The 19,453-nt window shown below is 49.0% G+C and overlaps 1 protein-coding gene across 6 annotated transcripts in view; it reads right to left on the reverse strand.

The window, feature by feature from the left end:
- Positions 1-14,039, reverse strand: part of TTC7B (tetratricopeptide repeat domain 7B) — a gene marked incomplete at its 3' end in the record, with an annotated part of 261,869 nt that extends 247,830 nt beyond the window's left edge. For 4 of the 6 annotated variants that reach the window (XM_082242786.1, XM_082242790.1, XM_082242787.1 and 1 more), the window contains exons 1-2: positions 13,845-14,039; positions 11,960-12,114 (exon numbers count right to left, since the gene is read on the reverse strand). In XM_082242786.1, the coding sequence (XP_082098912.1) occupies positions 11,960-12,114; positions 13,845-13,965 (276 nt within the window). In that variant the 5' untranslated portion in view covers positions 13,966-14,039. The remainder of the gene's footprint in view (positions 1-11,959; positions 12,115-13,844) is intronic. The other 2 variants (XM_082242788.1, XM_082242789.1) reach the window with 2 other exon arrangements.
- Positions 14,040-19,453: the final 5,414 nt, after the last annotated feature.

Genomic DNA, 19,453 nt, shown 5'->3' on the forward strand with positions numbered 1-19,453 from the left:
TACCAGTAGTTTTGAAAAAAAAATTCTACTCAAGTACTGAAAGTAGAAGTAGAAGTACTGTGTTATGTAGTTATTAAAGAAAGAAGTCAAAAGTTTGAACATCATATTGTTTTTTATTATTTCAAATGATTTATTCAAATGATTAACCTGTGTTTTTTTATCAGTTTCTTGATGCACTTTAAGCGCTGTAGCACCATTTGTTTGTTTCATATTTTCTCTTTATTGGAAAGATTTGGTATAGCAGCTTTTATTATACACAGCCTTTATTTTCGTATGCGCTGATTTACAAATGACATTATACACATTTTTTTGAGCTTTATGCAACCTGCCATCTACTGTTCTGGCAGTGGTAATTTTTTTAAAAGTAACTAGTAACTATGCAGCACAAAAAAAAAATACTTGAGTAGAAGTATTGAAATCATCGAAAAAATGTAGTGAAGTAAAAGTAGAAGTAGGAGAAAAAAATTCTACTCTAGGAAAGTACAGATACCGCATTTCGGTACTTAAGTACAGTACTTAAAGCGGAGTTCCACCCGAAATTTATACTTACCTCCATCTTCTCGCTCCCGGTCACCTGAAAAACAAATGGATAATCGCAATTTTTTTTTTTTTTTCACTTACCTTTTAGAGAAAATATACTCACCTTACTTCCTTCTTCCTCCCCTCGGCGGCCACGGCGATTCGTCACTTCCTGGCTTTTGCAATGATTCCTGGGAGCTGAACGTCATCGCTCCCAGGAATCATTGCGCCTGCACCGGCCCCGACGTCAGTTCCGGGGCGCGCGCGTCATTCCCTTCTAAACAGCTTCTGGGCATGCCCAGAAGCTGTGGAGGGATGACGCGCGCGACCCGGAAGTGACGTCGGGGCCGGTGCAGTGCATCGTGGGACCGAAGAAGGAGGAAGAGGACCGAAGAGGACGCGGAAGAGGATCGCGCTGGCTTCAAGCTGCCCACACCCGAGATGGCAGCGCTGGAGAAGACAATTTCAAGGTAAGTATTTCTCCTGAAAGGTAAGTGCAACCCGGGACAGATCAGAGGCTATCCATTGTGGAATGTACTAGCCCTGACTGTCCCAGGGGTATTTTTATAAAAAAATGTATAACTAGGGTGGAACTCCGCTTTAAGTAGTTCTACTTCGTTACTATACATCTCTGGTCAGCAGCACTAGTTCTTACACAACAAATATATTATAATACACCAATTGCCCACATATATGGCTCACACACACATTACATCAAAAATATATTCTAACACGTACTAAAAATAATGGGCTATTGGGAAATCTAAAACGCTCGTGCAATAAAGACGACATTACCTCCATGTAACCATAGTGCTCATAAAGGACAAATCTAATATAATGATGTCCAGTGAAAATAGTCCAACAATAAATCCATCTTTCCTAAATAAATAACAGAATACATAGTGAAGATATGTCTTGAATGTAGTAGTGATGACCCCCTCCGTGCAGAATATAGAAGAAATTCCCACTCACAAGACTATGTTGATCCCTCCTACCTTACGACTAGGCTTGTGACGGTATCAGATTTTCATGCTGCGATTAATTGATTAAAGTTTTGCCACGGTATACGGTATTATCACGGTATTCTATTATTAAATTTAAATTATTAAATTTCCACCTCACTTCAATTTCATTGCTGAATTTAGGGGCTTTGGTTCACTTATGCACATTATTATATAGTCAGTCAGTACAGACTCTGTGAACCAGGCCTAAAATAGGTCATCAAGCAGTGTCTGGCCTAACTGGTGATAACTGGTCCTGGCGCTCGGCTCCGATCCGATGGCCTGGTCATTAAGAGGGCAAATCCTTGTGGTCAAGAAGTGGTTAAACCTGAAGGAGGTGTTGTTTATAAATTACTTTACTATCGCTTTAGGCCTGGTTCACATGTATGCGGGTTGGTGGTTCACATGTATGCGGGTTGGTGGTTCACATGTATGCGGGTTGGTGGTTCACATGTATGCGGGTTGGCGGTTCACATGTATGCGGGTTGGCGGTTCACATGTATGCGGGTTGGCGGTTCACATGTATGCGGGTTGGCGGTTCACATGTATGCGGGTTGGCGGTTCACATGTATGCGGGTTGGCGGTTCACATGTATGCGGGTTGGCGGTTCACATGTATGCGGGTTGGCGGCCCACATTTGCACAGGCATAGCAGCCCATTGATTTGAACGGGCTGCTATGCCCTCATTTTCCGCAGAAAAAAAGGTGCATGCAGCATTTTTTTAATATTCAGTGGCCTTGAAATCCATCCTGCTTTTGCACCATGCGACTAACCTGCAGTTCCTGCTCTGGCAAGCTTTCTGCATTTTTTGTATACGTGGGCACGGCATTTAAAAACAGTTTGAGTGTGCAGCAACGGCAGGTAAGTCGCATGGTGCAAAAGAAGGATGGATTTCATGGCCACTGCATTTTTTTAAATTCTGCATGCACCTTTTTTCAGCTGAAAACGCAGGCATAGCAGCTCAAGCCCATTCACATCAATGGGCTGCTATGCCTGTGCAAATGTGGGCCCCCAACCCGCATACATGTGAACCAGGCCTAAAGCAATAGTAAAGTCATTAATAGATAAAAACACCGGTCCTCCTGCAGGTTTAACCAATTAATGACTTTACTATTGCTTTAGGCCTGGTTCACATGTATGCGGGTTGGGGGCCCACATTTGCACAGGCATAGCAGCCTATTGATGTGAATGGGCTTGAGCTGCTATGCCTGCGTTTTCAGCTGAAAAAAAGGTGCATGCAGAATTTAAAAAAATGCAGTGGCCATGAAATCCATCCTTCTTTTGCACCATGCGACTTACCTGCCGTTGCTGCACACGCAAACTGTTTTTAAATGCCGTGCCCAGGTATACAAAAATGCAGAAAGCTTGCCAGAGCAGGAACTGCAGGTTAGTCGCATGGTGCAAAAGCAGGATGGATTTCAAGGCCACTGAATTTTAAAAAAATGCTGCATGCACCTTTTTTCTGCGGAAAATGAGGGCATAGCAGCCCGTTCAAATCAATGGGCTGCTATGCCTGTGCAAATGTGGGCCGCCAACCCGCATACATGTGAACCGCCAACCCGCATACATGTGAACCACCAACCCGCATACATGTGAACCACCAACCCGCATACATGTGAACCAGGCCTAAAGCAATAGTAAAGTCATTAATAGATAAAAACACCGGTCCTCCTGCAGGTTTAACCACTTCTGGATCGCAAGGATTTGCCCCTTTAAAGACCAGGCCATCGGATCAGAGCGCCAGGACCAGTCATCACCAGGTAGGCCAGACACTGCTTGATGGCTATATAATAATGTAATGTGGGCTGCTATGCGTGTGTGTGTATATATATATTAGAGCTGCACGATTCTGGCCAAAATGAGAATCACGATTTTTTAGCTTGGAATAAAGATCACGATTCTCTGTGTAACAAAAAAAAAAAATTGGGATAACTTTACTGTTACGTTTTTTTTTTTTTTTATTCATTAAAGTCTATTAATTGCGTTTGAAAGACTGCTGCGCAAATACAGTGTGACATAAAATATTACAACAATCGCCATTTTTTTCTGTAGGGTCTCTGCTAAAAAAATATATAAAATGTTTGGGGGTTCTAAGTACTTTTCTAGCAAAAAAAAAAACTGATTTTAACTTGCAAGCAACAAGTGTCAGAAAAAGGTCCAGTCTTTAAGAGGTTAAACTTCCTTTCTCCCTGGCAGAGGGAAGAAAAAGATACAATGTAATCATTTTTGTTTATAGTTACTGGGAGACTTAATGCTGATAGGTGTTAGCTGTGTGAGTGAATGAGTCATCCAGCTCACTGAAATGTATCAATTCACAAGTCAGACCCAGGAGTAGATAAACTCGGTATTTTAAAAATGCCACAATAACAATACCGTGGCTATGCAATACCGCGATATATCGAATTACCGAAAACCGGCATATGTCTACTTACGGCAAGTGGGATGAAAGCAGACTTTAATGGTCTCCATGACCTGGGAGCAGATTTCTGGATTCTCCTTCCAACAAAATTCCTTCACAGGATGGGTAGTAATTAGGATGATCCCAAGGAGAAAGAACAGAAAACAAACAGGCTCCTCGTGGCGTGATAGCGTTCAGGCTTTATTGTCTAAAAATATTCCCTGAAGGACAGATGTACAGACAGTAAAAATTTTTTAAAGAAAGGGATAAAAGATACTCCCGTGTGGCTTCCCGCACTACACAAGGGAACGGTGCAAAGCCCTGCAGGCTGGTGGCAACGTGCGTTACAACCAGCACCCAGACTCCCAACTTAACGCGTTTCGTCATCAGCGTGACGTCTTGTGTAGTGCGGGAAGCCACACGGGAGTATCTTTTATCAATTTTTTTTTTTTTAATTTTTACTGTCTATTCACCAAAGGGTCGATGTACAGACAGTAAAAATAAAAAATGGATAAAAGATACTCCCGTGTGGCTTCCCGCACTACACAAGACGTCACGATGACGAAACTTTTCAAGTTGGGACGCACATCGCTTAGTTCTGGGTGCTGGTTGGAACGCACGCTGCCACCAGCCCGAACGGCTTTGCACCGCTCCCTTGTGCAGTGCGGGAAGCCACATGGGAGTATCTTTTATCCCTTTTAATTGTTATTTTTACTGTCTGTACATCGTCCCTTCAGGGAATATTTTTAGACAATAAAGTCTGAACGCTATCACGCCGCAAGAAGCCTGATTATTTTCTGTTTCCTCTCCTTGGGATCGTCCTAATTACTACCCATCCTGTGAAGGAATTCTGTTGGGAGGAGAATCCGGAAATCCGCTCCCAGGTCACGGAGACCATTAAAGTCTGCTTTCATCCCACTTGCCGTAAGGTAGGAGGGATCAACATCGTCTGGTGAGTGGGAATTTCTTCTATATTCTGCACAGAGGGGATCATCACTACTACATTCAAGACATATCTTCACTACGTATTCGGTTATTTTTTTTTTTTTTTTTTTTTTTTTTTTTTTTTTTTTTTTTTTTTAGGAAAGATTTATTGTTGGACTATTTTCACTGGACATCATTATATTATATTTGTCCTTTATGAGCACTATGGTTACATGGGGTAATTTCTTACTTTTTGCACGAGCGTTTTATATTTCCCAATAGCACATTGTTAGTAGCCCTAGTCATGTCTGTGAATCTCAAGAGTTTTACAATGCCTGATGGGATGTGTAGTTCCACAACAGCTGGAGGGCCGTAGTTTGAGGATCCTTGTGCTAGATGATGCTGGATGTGTTCCAGCAAGGAAATAAGTTAGGTTTGCTGCAGTTTCTAATGCATATTGTGAGAAGCTCACAGTGTGCAGTGAAATCAGAGTTAGACATTTCAGTCCAGGAGAGGAGCCGTTACACCTGTGCAAGACTGAAGGGAAGGCCGGAGGTCAGATTTAAACCAGCAATCATTTTTCTCTCTCATGTGGATACTCGGTTGGTGAGATCTCTGCATTGAGTTCCTGCCTTTTTGCACTCTATTATGAGGGGTATTTGCTCTCCCTGATGGATGTTTAAGAACTTCAGCTTTCTGATCCCAAAACCAAAGATGCATTAGTTTCATGAATCAAAACCCTGCTGTCAGTTTATGTGCAACTTGCCTCCTTTAGCTGTATACAGCAGGTTTCTGGCACAATTTCAAAGTTCTCTGACTTCCCATTTCCTTCCTTATCTAGTCCTGATACTACATCTCCCATGATCCTTTGAGCCTCTGTAGATTCAGCGTGGGCTATGGGAGTCACTTGTACCAGATGTGGGAGTTGATGTGGGTGGGTCTTAGGGTTACTGTGGGTGTTTTTGGGCCTTCATGTGGGTTGTGAAAGGTGTAAATGTGTCACACCTCCTCCTGTGTCATTCCTTTCTTGCAGCATGCCAAAGAATTAATGGCTTCCTGCAATTATACAGAGGAAGGGCTGTGGGGGGATTATATAATGAAGGCGTTTCTGTCATATGGAAATTAATCACTTCACAGAGAGAAAGGCTCTGGGAGGGCGGGACCTGAGGGGCAGGACGGGACCCGAGGGGCAGGACGGGACCCGAGGGGCAGGACGGGACCCGAGGGGCAGGACGGGACCCGAGGGGCAGGACGGGACCCGAGGGGCGGGGGGGGACCCGAGGGGCGGGGGGGGACCCGAGGGGCGGGGGGGGACCCGAGGGGCGGGGGGGGGACCCGAGGGGCGGGGGGGGGACCCGAGGGGCGGGGGGGGACCCCGGGCGGGGGGGGGACCCGAGGGGCGGGGGGGGACCCGAGGGGCAGGGATCTCCCTGTTCACACCGGTCAGCAAAATTACAGTGCATCCAGAAAGTATTCACAGTGCTTCACCTTTTCCACATTTTGTTATGTTACAGCCTTATTCCAAAATTGATTAAATTCATTATTTTCCTCAAAATTCTACAAACAATCCCCCATAATGACAACGTGAAAGAAGTTTGTTTGAAATCTTTGCAATTTTTTTAAAAATAAAACGTGAAAACAAATCCCATGTACATAAGTATTCACACCCTTTGCCGAATACTTTGGTGAAGCTCCTTTGGCACCAATTACAGCCTCAAGTCTTTGAGTATGATGCTACAAGCTTGTCACACCTATTTTTGGGCAGTTTCTCCCATTCTTCTTTGCAGGACCTCTCAAGCTCCATCAGGTTGGATGGGGGAGCGTCGGTGCACAGCCATTTTCAGATCTCTCCAGAGATGTTCATTCGGGTTCAAGTCTGGGCTCTGGCTGGGCCATTCAAGGACATTCACAGAGTTGTCCTGTAGATACTCCTTTGTTATCTTGGCTGTGTGCTTAGGGTCATTGTCCTGTTGGAAGATGAACCTTCGCCCCAGTCTGAGGTGCAGAGCGCTCTGGAGCAGATTTTCATCAAGGAGGTCTCTGTACATTGCTGCATTCATCTTTCCCTCGATCCTGACTAGTCTCCAAGTTCCTGCGGCTAAAGAACACCCTGACAGCATAATGCTGCCACCACCATGCTTCACTGTAGGGATGGTATTGGCCAGGTGATGAGCGGTGCCTGGTTTCCTTCAGACATGATGCTTGCCATTCAGGCCAAAGAATTCAATCTTTGTTTCATCAGAACAGAGAATTTTGTTTCTCATGGTCTGAGAAACCTTCAGGTGCCTTTTGGCAAACTCCAGGCGGGCTGTCATGTGCCTTCCGTCTGGTCACTCTACCATACAGGCCTGATTGGTGGAGTGCTGCAGAGACGGTTGTTCTTCTGGGAGGTTCTCCTCTCTCCAGAGAAACGCTGGAGCTCTGTCAGAGTGACCATCAGGTTTTTGGTCACCTCCCTGACTAAGTCCCTTCTCCCCCAATCGCTCAGTTTGGCCTGGCAGCCCGCTCTAGGGAGAGTCCTGGTGGTTCCAAATTTCTTCCATTTAAGGATGATGGAGGCCACTGGGCTCATTGGGAAAATGTTATTTACCCGTCCCCAGATCTGTGCCTCCATACAATCCTGTCTCTGAGGTCTACAGACAATTCCTTGGACTTCATGGCTTGGTTTGTGCTCTGACATGCACTGGTAACTGTGGGCCCTTATATAGACAGGTGTGTGCCTTTCCAAATCATGTCCAATCAACTGAATTTGCCACAGGTGGACTCCAATCAAGTTGTAGAAACATCTCAAGGATGATCAGTGGAAACAGGATGCACCTGAGCTCAATTTTGAGTGTCATGGCTGTGATACTTACCGTATGTACATGGGATTTTTTATTTTAAATAAATGTGCAAAGATTTCAAACAAATTTCTTTCACGTTGCCAATATGCGGTATTGTTTGTAGAGTTTTGAGGAAAATAATGAATATAATCCATTTTGGAATAAGGCTGTAACATAACACAATGTGGAAAAAATTAAGCGATGTGTACGTCACTTCATGTAGCAGTAAGTGTGGGCGCGCTCACGCGCCAAATGGCTACAGGAGGAGCCAATCAGCGAGTCCAGTGGCCGCGATGTCCGCCGGGCACCCACGATCGCTCCCCGTGGAGAAAGAACGGTGGTCTGTGGATGTAAACACGGCAGACCGCTGTTCTGTGAGTGATGAACACAGTGATCCTGTGTTCCTCCTATTTAGGAACACAGATCTCTGTGTTCATCCAGTGGGCCCACCCCCCTCACAGTTAGAAAGCACCCCCTAGGGACACATTTAACCCTTTGACTGCCCCTGGTGTTAACCCCTTCCCTGCCAGTGTCATTACTACAGTACCAGTGCATATTTTTTGCACTGTTTACTGTAGTAATGTCACTGGTACCCCCAAAAGTGTCAAAAATGTCAGTTAGGGGTAAGATCTGTCCGCCGCAATGTTGCAGTCCTGCTAAAAATTGCAGATTGCCGCCATTACCAGCAAAAAAAAAAATAAAAAATGACATAAACCTTTCCCCTAGTTTGTAGATGTGTTGATTCCATAAGCCTATCCCCCCCAAAGTTAGAAAACACCCCCTAGGGACACATTTCACCCTTCAATCGCCCTGGTGTAAACCCCTTCCCTTCCAGTGTCATTATTACAGTGACAGTGCATATTTTTAGCACTGATTACTGTAGTAATGTCACTGGTCCCCCCCAAAAGTGTCAAAAATGTCAGTCAGGGGTCCGATCTGTCCGCCGCAATGTCGCAGCACCTGCTAAAAATCACAGATCGCCGCCATTACTAGTAAACAATAAAGTAAAAAATAAATAAAAATGACATAAATCTTTCCCCTAGTTTGTAGACGCGATAACGTTTGCGCAAACCAATCAATATACGCTTACTGGGATTTTTTTACCAAAAATATGTAGCAGAATACAAATTGGCTTAAAGTGTTAAAAAAATTTAGGTTTTTTTATTTATTTTTTTTTATTGGGAATGTTAAATAGCAGAAAGTAAAAAATATTGTGTTTTTTCTTTCAGAATTGACGCTTTTTTTGTTTATAGCGCAACAAATAAAAAAATCACAGAGTTTATCAAATACCAACAAAAGAAGGCTCTAATTGTGGGGAATAAAAGGACATTGAACGACCGCGCAATTGTCAGTTAAAGTAACGCAGTGCCGAATCAAAAAAAAATGGCCTGGTCATTAAGAGGAGGGTAAAACCTTCTGGTCCTTTAGTGGTTAAAGTGTATTTTTTTCCCCCAAACTATTGCATTTGAAAGACCGCTTCGCAAATACAGTGTGACATAAAATATTGCAACCACCGCCATTTTATTCTCTAGGGTCTCCGCTAAAAATAAATATAAAAGGTTTGGGGATTCCAAGTACCTTTCTAGCAAAAAATACATATTTTAACTTGTAAGCAACAAATGTCAGAAAAAGGTCCGGTCTTCAAGTGGTTAAACACTAAAGAACCCTTCACGCATTGCGATTTTAAAAGTCCTGATCGCTGCATTTTTGGTGCGCTTCTCAAAACTGCAACAAAAAACGCAGCTCCCCATTAAAAGTAGAAAATGTGGGAAAAATGCGCAGCGGTTGCATTTTTTTAAGTCACATGTCCAGACAACCAGAAATGCATCAAAAGCACATTTGTGTTTTTGATGCATTTTTGAAAAGGACATGGGAAAGCTACCTAAGGATTTAAAATACTTCACATCCATTGTGATTGCTTAGTTTCCCTTTAAATCCTGTCTATGCCCCCCATACAGCGGATTTCCTTCTGTTCTGTTGTATCGGACACGTGTCACCCGGACAGGAAGTGAGGGAGAATCTCTTACACAAGGACAGGGACAGGAAGAAAACCCTGGCAGGGGTTCTCATCCCTTCCCCTTCTACAGCACTTCCTATTCTGATGCCTATCACAGACAGGAAATGGAGATATCTCCTTCCTGTTTTTTTTTTAATCACTTCCCCCTAGGTGGACATCATATGACATCCTGGACTTTGAGTGGTTAAATCTGGGTGCAGCTGCAGGCATCATGCAGATATCTTTTTTTCTGCCTGTGACTCCCTATTCAGCCACTTTGAATGTTTTTACAGATGGCAGGAGGGGACACATCCCCTCCCCCAGACGGCAGGAGGGGACACATCCCCTCCCCCAGACGGCAGGAGGGGACACACCCCCCCTCCCCCAGACGGCAGGAGGGGACACACCCCCCCTCCCCCAGACGGCAGGAGGGGACACATCCCCCCTCCCCCAGACGGCAGGAGGGGACACATCCCCCCTCCCCCAGACGGCAGGAGGGGACACATCCCCCCTCCCCCAGACGGCAGGAGGGGACACACACACCCCCAGACGGCAGGAGGGGACACACACTCCCCAGACGGCAGGAGGGAACACACACCCCCCCAGACGGCAGGAGGGGACACACACCCCCCCAGACGGCAGGAGGGGACACACACCCCCCCAGACGGCAGGAGGGGACACACCCCCCCCCCCAGACGGCAGGAGGGGACACCCCCCAGACGGCAGGAGGGGACACACCCCAGACGGCAGGAGGGGACACACCCCCCCCCCCCAGACGGCAGGAGGGGACACCCCCCAGACGGCAGGAGGGGACAAAACCCCAGACGGCAGGATGTGCACTATTGAGGCTGCACTGATGGGCACTAATAGGTGGCATTGATGAGGCTGCACTGATGGGCACTGATGGGTGGAACTGATGAGGCGCCAGTGATAGGTGGCACTGGTTGGCACTGATAGGTGACACTGATGGGCATGGATTAGCAGCACTGGTGGGCACTGATGAGGCAGCACTGACAGGTGACTCTGATAGGCATTGATAAGCAGCACTAGTGGGCACTGATAAGGTGGCACTGATAGGTGACTCTGATGGGCATTAATTAGCAGCACTGGTGGGCACTGATGAGTTGGCACTGATAGGTGACACTGATGGGCCATGATTAGCAGCACTGGTGGGCACTGATGAGGCAGCACTGATAGGTGACTCTTATGGGCATTAATTAGCAGCACTGGTGGGCACTGTTGGGACTGATGTCTCTGTAACAGAAGTCAGTTACCGGCTTTCTTCTTTCCTCCTGGATAATCAGCTTAGCTTGTGTTTACATCCTGTGATCAGCTGTCATTGGCTGACAGCGGATCACATGGTAAAGGGCCGCTGTGATTGGTTCTTTACCCCGATCTGCGATCAGACGAAGGACTCGATGATCACAGAGCTCGCCGCATGGATGTCCATGGATGGCAAACTAAGCCCACGCTGTAGTTGTCTTTCAGGAAGTAGTTAAAATGGTTGTAAAGGCTGAAGGTGCAATCTACGTATGAAGGTAAAAAACCTTCAGTGTGCACCTCCCCCCTCAGCCCCCCTAAATCTTACCTAAGACGGACCACAATCCAGCGATGTGCACGCTACCTGAGGCTCTCCCTCCTGATTGGCTAAGATGCAGGAGCCATTGGCTCCCACTGCTGTCAATCACAGCCAATAAGGTGGGGGGGGGGGCCGCACTCTCTGTGTCTTATGGATGCAGAGAGTCGGCTCGGGAGCGAGCACAGACGAGTGGAACCACAGCAAGTAGCTTGCAATTGGGGCACTTGGCAAGGGGGAGGGGCCCCGAATGCCAGCAGGGGACCCGAGAAGAGGAGGATCTGGGCTGCTCTGTGCAAAACCATTACACAGAGCAGGTATGACGTTTTTTATTATTTTTTTTTTTTTTTTAAATAAAAATGTTTTCTTTACAATCCCTTTAAATGCAAAAAGCCGACACCAAAATTTTTATATTGTGTCTGAGGTCAGGCTTGCTGGTCAAACATGAAGGAGCAAAATTATGTAGCCTAACCATGACCATATCGCTGATACTCAAATAAAATAAAAATGTCAGGCTGGTCATAAGAACTGGGGCAAAAAAAATGAATGGCCACTGGCTCAAACGACAAATCAGAGGCATGCTTTTATTCTCAATCCTAGGTAAGGAAAATAAACACAAACTCTGATTGGTTGCTACAAACCACATGGACCTTTTCTCCCCCACTGATACAGAGATGAAGTGACATCAGAGTGAGAAGCCGGAGGGGTCAGCTATGGCCGTACCTTGAGGTTCCCTCTGTCCAGAACGGCTGTCAAGTGCTTGCGGACATCTGTTAGCTTCTGCCGGGGCCCCTGGGGGCTGGCTCCTTGCTTGACGGGGTTCTCCTTTAAGTATAGCTCCAGCCCAGCCTCCCCCAACAGCAGCTCAGCCATGTCATCTGGAAGACACAAAGAAACTCAAAACTGAGTATAGGAGAGGTACAAAAATCAATGAGCGGTGTTCCTGCTGCTATGAAAGTGTGGCATGGTGCAGACACTCAGTGGGGCCCCCTGTGGGGTGCACCGCAGACAGACAGAGCCCCCTGTGGGGTGCACCGCAGACAGGGCCCCCCTGTGGGGTGCACCGCAGACAGACAGGGCCCCCCTGTGGGGTGCACCGCAGACAGACAGGGCCCCCCTGTGGGGTGCACCGCAGACAGACAGGGCACCCCTGTGGGGTGCACCGCAGACAGACAGGGCACCCCTGTGGGGGGCACCGCAGACAGACAGGGCCCCCCTGTGGGGGGCACCGCAGACAGACAGGGCACCCCGTGGGGTGCACCGCAGACAGACAGGGCCCCCCTGTGGGGTGCACCGCAGACAGACAGAGCCCCCTGTGGGGTGCACCGCAGACAGGGCCCCCCGTGGGGTGCACCGCAGACAGACAGGGCCCCCCTGTGGGGTGCACCGCAGACAGACAGGGCCCCCCTGTGGGGTGCACCGCAGACAGACAGGGCACCCCTGTGGGGTGCACCGCAGACAGACAGGGCACCCCTGTGGGGGGCACCGCAGACAGACAGGGCCCCCCTGTGGGGGGCACCGCAGACAGACAGGGCACCCCGTGGGGTGCACCGCAGACAGACAGGGCCCCCCTGTGGGGGGCACCGCAGACAGACAGGGCCCCCCTGTGGGGGGCACCGCAGACAGACAGGGCCCCCCTGTGGGGGGCACCGCAGACAGACAGGGCCCCCCCGTGGGGTGCACTGCAGACAGACAGGGCCCCCCGCGGGGTGCACCGCAGACAGACAGGGCCCCCCCGTGGGGTGCACCGCAGACAGACAGGGCACCCCTGTGGGGTGCACCGCAGACAGACAGGGCACCCCTGTGGGGGGCACCGCAGACAGACAGGGCCCCCCTGTGGGGGGCACCGCAGACAGACAGGGCACCCCGTGGGGTGCACCGCAGACAGACAGGGCCCCCCTGTGGGGGGCACCGCAGACAGACAGGGCCCCCCTGTGGGGGGCACCGCAGACAGACAGGGCCCCCCTGTGGGGGGCACCGCAGACAGACAGGGCCCCCCTGTGGGGGGCACCGCAGACAGACAGGGCCCCCCCGTGGGGTGCACTGCAGACAGACAGGGCCCCCCGCGGGGTGCACCGCAGACAGACAGGGCCCCCCCGTGGGGTGCACCGCAGACAGACAGGGCCCCCTGTGGCACAGTGCATACAAGGAACCATCAGACAAGTGTGCTATAGAACCCAATATATACACCTAGATAGGAAGAGAGATGTAAAGCGGAGTACAGAGATATACAGAGAGTTAACGCTCTATAGAGGGATATATATATATATATATATATGTGTGTGTGTATAGAGAGCTCAGTCATGTATACAGTGTAACACAGAGAGATGCAGTGTTCTATAGAGATATATCCATAGAGGAATACAGTATGTGTATATAGGAATACACAGGAAGGTATACAGGGAGCTCAGCATTATATGCTGAGTATACAGAGAGATGTGTGGGGTTTCTATGATGTGTGTATATATATATATATATATATATATATATATACACATACACACAGATATGTATGAGGATATATAAGGGGGGGGGGCTCCTGTCACCTCATGTCCTCCCCCCAGGTGTTCCCCTCTCTCCCCCCGGTGTTCCCCGGTTCTCCCCGCACCGTTAGAGATGAGTTTGGCGGAGAGCTGCCTGACGAGCTCCGGGATCCGATCCCACTGACACTCCGAGCGGCACCGCTCTATCTCCAGCTCCAGCCGGGATCCGGCCTTCCTGGCCGCCATGTCCGCCTCCGCCGAACCGGAACCCGCCGCCGGCCCGGAACACTGCAGTACCGTGTCGGGGACACAGCGCCACCTGGAGACCACTGCCGAGGAACTGCACCTGAGCGCCTCCTGCACAGCGCCACCACTGCTGGGAAAAGGAAGACTAAACTTCTTTTACACAGCGCCACCTGGAGACCACTGCCGAGGAACTGCACCTGAGCGCCTCCTGCACAGCGCCACCACTGCTGGGAAATGGAAGACTAAACTTCTTTTACACAGCGCCACCTGGAGACCACTGCCGAGGAACTGCACCTGAGCGCCTCCTGCACAGCGCCCACCACTGCTGGGAAAAGGAACACTAAACTTCTTTTACACAGCGCCACCTGGAGACCACTGCCGAAGAACTGCACCTGAGCGCCTCCTGCACAGCGCCACCACTGCTGGGAAAAGGAAGACTAAACTTCTTTTACACAGCGCCACCTGGAGACCACTACCGAGGAACTGCACCTGAGCGCCTCCTGCACAGCGCCACCACTGCTGGGAAAAGGAACACTAAACTTCTTTTACACAGCGCCACCTGGAGACCACTGCCGAGGAACTGCACCTGAGCGCCTCCTGCACAGCGCCGTAGGTAATTCTCACGGAACACCACCACTGCTGGGAAAAGGAAGACTAAACTTCTTTTACACAGCGCCACCTGGAGACCACTGCCGAAGAACTGCACCTGAGCGCCTCCTGCACAGCGCCACCACTGCTGGGAAAAGGAAGACTAAACTTCTTTTACACAGCGCCACCTGGAGACCACTGCCGAGGAACTGCACCTGAGTGTACCACCGCTGTTTGGGAAGTGAGACTTCACTCCGCCTACACCGCGCCACCTGGAGACCACTGCCAGAACTGCATCAGAGAGCTCTTCATGCACTTGCGCCTCCACTGCTGGGGAACGGAAACAGCACTTCTCGTACACAGCGATACTTGGCTGCTACTGTTTCCATTTGCAAACGCTTCTGTTATCCAGCGCCACCTGCCGCCACTGCTGGGCACTACAACCACACTCCCACTTCTAGCTCCTAATACACAACACCGCCTGGTGACTACTGCCAGGAAACTTAGTTGCACTCTCTGTAAAGTTTTTTAAAATGGTTGTAAACCCACCTTGAGAGCTTTTACCTATAGGCAACCCTTTAATAAGTCTTACCTATAGGTACTGTAATTATCTCGTAAACTTGCACCGTTTAGGAGATATTTACATTTCATGCAGCTGATGTCATTGAGGCATGCGCTCTGAAGAAACGGCCGCCCATGCCATTCATTCAGAGCCCTGTGTGGTGACCAGCGGCTCCGGCCAGTAATACAGCCAGAGTCAACAGACCTGGAAGGAAGATGGATGCGGCCGCCAGCAGGGACAACGCAGGTGGCGTTTGCAGATAAGTGTCACATAATGTGCTAGTATACGATGCATACTAGCATATTATGCATTTACCTTGCAGGGGAGAAAAAAACGAAAAATGGGATTACTAAAGGCAAAGGCGTGACTGTACCAGGGTAAGGGAGGGAATAATCTAGGCATTAATGGAGTGCAGCGTGGGTGAAAGTAAGGCGCTATCATACCTCCTAACTGTCCCTGATTTGGAACAAAGTCTCTCTGTCCCTCTTCCCCACCCCCCCCCCCCCATTTGTCCCTCATTCTGCTCTGATCCATAAAGTTGTATATAAAATGCACTATTTATCTTTAAAAAAGTATTTCCCAGTGCTAAACCTTTCATCCAATTTCTAAATTGCTGCATTTGTAAAAAAAAAAAATAGTGGTTAAAAAAAAAAAAAGCACTTGTGGGTTTAACTAATCTGTTTTTAAATGTTCCTTTTAAGGGGGCGTGGCAGGGGGTGTGTCCTATGCCTACATACTTTTACTAAAAGATGTCCCTCGTTCCCATCTGAAAAAGTTGGGAGGTATGCGTTATAGGAGTGCCAGACATGCACCCTATTTGTCCCCCCAACACCCTGCTCTGCCTCCCCCACTTTCATTGCAGCTGGCAAACCCCGCCCACCTGAAGAGACTGGATGTCGGGCTCCACCCCCTCTACCACTAGGTGTGCTGAGTAGCGAGGCGATGGTTGAAGGCATCGCTGCAGAGCTGACTGACCATTTATCAACACTCCCACCTCTCTCGCTCTCTCTCCTCCAGCTATAGAAGACATGCATCACCCCCCTTTTCTCTCTCACCCCCCCCTCACTCCCTATTTCCCCTCTCTTACCGCTATTTCCCCTCTCTCTCTCCCCCCCCCATCTCTCAGCCCGCTTCCTCTCTCTCACCCCTCTCTCCCCCCCCCCCTCTTTAACCTCTCTCACCCCCTCCTCCTCCTCTCTCCCTCAACCCCTTATACTCCCTATTACCCCCCTCACACCCCCATTTCCCCTCTCCCCCCTCTCTCACCCCCTCCACCTCTCTCTCCTCCCTCCCCCCTCTCTCACCCCCCCTCTCAACCCCTTATACTCCCATTTCCCCCCCTCACATCCTATCTCTTTCACCCCCCATGTCCCTTCTCTCCCCCCCCCCCCATTTCCCCTCTCTTCCCCACACCTACTCTCTCACCCTCCTCTCTCTCTCCCCCCCCCCTTCTCTCCCACTCCCACCCATTTAATTTATTTTACAAAACATTGTTTGCATTTTCCTTTTTTTTTTTTATTTCCCAAAAAAGAGACACCATTATCCTCAGCACCAGACCCCTGATGCTCCTTATCCGATCCTGAACTTCACTCGCTATTGCGTTCTGCTCCCCCTTCCAGAGGTGAGCTGGCAGCCTTCTATTCTTCAATTCAATTGTTTTATTTATTTAATCTTCTATTATAGGCAGCTGGCCGGAAACATCTTGTAAAAGTGTTCTTAATGTACAGTTGTCTATAATAAAGTTATATTTGATAATTTATAGAAGTGACGTGTAGTTATTCCCTACAGTGACCTATGATGACTCTCTAGACATCCCTTTGCATGTCCCCTTTCCCTTTAGGTGATGGCGGCTCCCACAGAAGAGACTGATAAGGCATTAAATGAGGCTTAGGAACTGATGCCTGGAGGTGATTTGGGGTGTGTGGATTGAAGGGCTAGGGCTGGGTGCCTAGGACCGTGTGTGGAAGAGCTGGTGACCCTTTTGCAGTTTTAGAAAATATGCATTTTTGGGACAGCGGCAGAAGGCAGAGAAAATGAAGGAAACCGCTGGAAATAAACAAAGTTGTCAGGGTGCTATTCAGAATAAGAATGAGCAGGTGGTGAAAAGGAACCAGAAGAATAAAGATGTGCAAGTGCTGAGGAAAAGACCGGCATTGTTGCCAATACTTTACCTGGTCGTGCTTGTTTGCGAAGAAATGCGCCTATGTGCACGAACGTTCGCACCGGCTGCCTGAACTGGCGTCAAATGCCCTATATCGGGTCAGCGGCTGCACTAAGACTTTGCTGGATGATCTTCAGCTACCAGTACTCCTTACTCCTGTGTTTCTTGTATTCTTGGATTACCCGTTACAGACGTGGCTTACCTCTGGACTTCTCTGCTGCCTGATCCCTTCTTGACCCCAGCTTGCTCTAAGGGTTTTGCTTCTCTTGCTCTACCATGTATGACCATGGCTTGCTCCTGACTACCCTTCTGCATATTCCCTGGCTCGCCTTCCTGTGTATGACTTTGGTTCTCATCCTGACTATGCATCTTCAGTCCTGTCAGCCTGCTTCTGATTCTTCCTTGAGGGCCTTGCCTCGTTGCCCTGGTTCAGCTAAACACCTGGGACTGTGGAGGTCCCGCCATCTGCCCTGACAGACCAGCTGACAGCTATCCAGTTCCACTTCTTCCAGTGGATCTATGTAAATGGAACCTATGCTTCTTTGAGTCTAGCACTCCCTGTTCCCATCTTCAGGGCTGCTTGGCACTTAGCCGCAAGGGAAGACCTCTAATCAAATTGTACTCAAACCAGGTACGTGACATAAGGTAGCGGGGGGCGGAGAAGGGGATCGTTGGGAGGAATGGCACATTGCAGCCAGCAGAGAGGAGCAGAGGAGAAGGGGGGGGGGGGGGGGGCACTCCTGATCCTGGCAGTGGTATGGAGAGACAAGAAAACTTCAGGGGGATGCGGCTGATGTGAACTGGAAGCATTATCGGGTCCATTGGCAGGGGTGGTGTGATCTGGTGGAAGTGGAGGAGGGGGGGGGGGGGGGAACAGGATGTCTGGCAGAGGGGAATGTTGGTTTTGGGAAATGCCTCGGGCAGTAGTGACAGTAGGAGATGAGTGTGCAAGCCGGCCAGCGGAGTCTCCCGAGGGTGTACTTGGGGACCGGTAATAAACCGACTGATGTGATCTGGTGGCAGCTGCACTCATTGCTGGATAAGGGAGAGGAGTGGGTAGCATGGAAAATGGGAAAGGGGGGGGGGTGATGCTGGCTGGGGGAGCACAGAAGGGACCTGGTGAATGGTTGGAAAAGGTAGAGGAGGGCTGGAGAGAGAGAGGATTCTGAGCCGAGTGTCAGCTGTGACTACAGATGCAGCATTGAGAGAGGCAATTGGTGCCAGGCATTTGAGTTTGTCAAGTGGGTGTGGCTTCAGATTTACAGGTGTGGGGGCGAGCCAGGTTCCTGGATTGGGTATAGGCTATTGCTGAGATTGTTACATGTGCCCTGATGGAGGTGATGTAAGTGGAACCTACCAAGGGGTTCCAATGAGAGACAAGTTTTTTGTCTGTCTGGGAAGGACATGTGGAAGGTATACATCTATACCTACAGTATCTCACAAAAGTGTGTACCCCACTCACATTTTTTTATATATTTTATTCTATCTTTTCATGTGACAACACTGAAGAAATGACACTTTGCTACAATGTAAAGTAGTGAGTGTACAGCTTGTATAACAGTGTAAATTTGCTGTCCCCTCAAAATAACTCAACACACAGCCATTAATGTCTAAACCGCTGGAAACAAAAGTGAGTACACCCCTAATTGAAAATGTCCAAATTGGGCCCAAAGCGTAAATATTTTGTGTGGCCACCATTATTTTTCAGCATTGCCTTAACCCTGTTGGGCATGGAGTTCACCGGAGCTTCACAGGTTGCCACTGGTGTCCTCTTCCACTCCTCCATGATGACATCACGGTGCTGGTGGATGTTAGAGACCTTGCGCACCTCCACCTTCTGTTTGAGGATGCCCCACAGATGCTCAATAGGGTTTAGGTCTGGAGACATGCTTGGCTTCCGAAAGGAGGGGATCATGCTCTGTTTCAGTGTGCCACATTACATGTTGGCATTCATGATTCCCTCAATGAACTGTAGCTCCCCATTGCCGGCACTCATGCAGCCCCAGACCATGACACTCCCACCACCATGCTTGACTGTAGGCAAGACACACTTGTCTTTGTACTCCTCACCTGGTTGCCGCCACACACGCTTGCCACCATCTGAACCAAATAAGTTTATCTTGGTCTCATCAGAACACAGGGCAGGGTTCCAGTAATCCATGTCCTTAGTCTGCTTG

Source organism: Pelophylax lessonae (assembly GCF_965119305.1).
Source record: "Pelophylax lessonae genome assembly, chromosome: 13".
Classification (NCBI taxonomy): domain Eukaryota; kingdom Metazoa; phylum Chordata; class Amphibia; order Anura; family Ranidae; genus Pelophylax; species Pelophylax lessonae.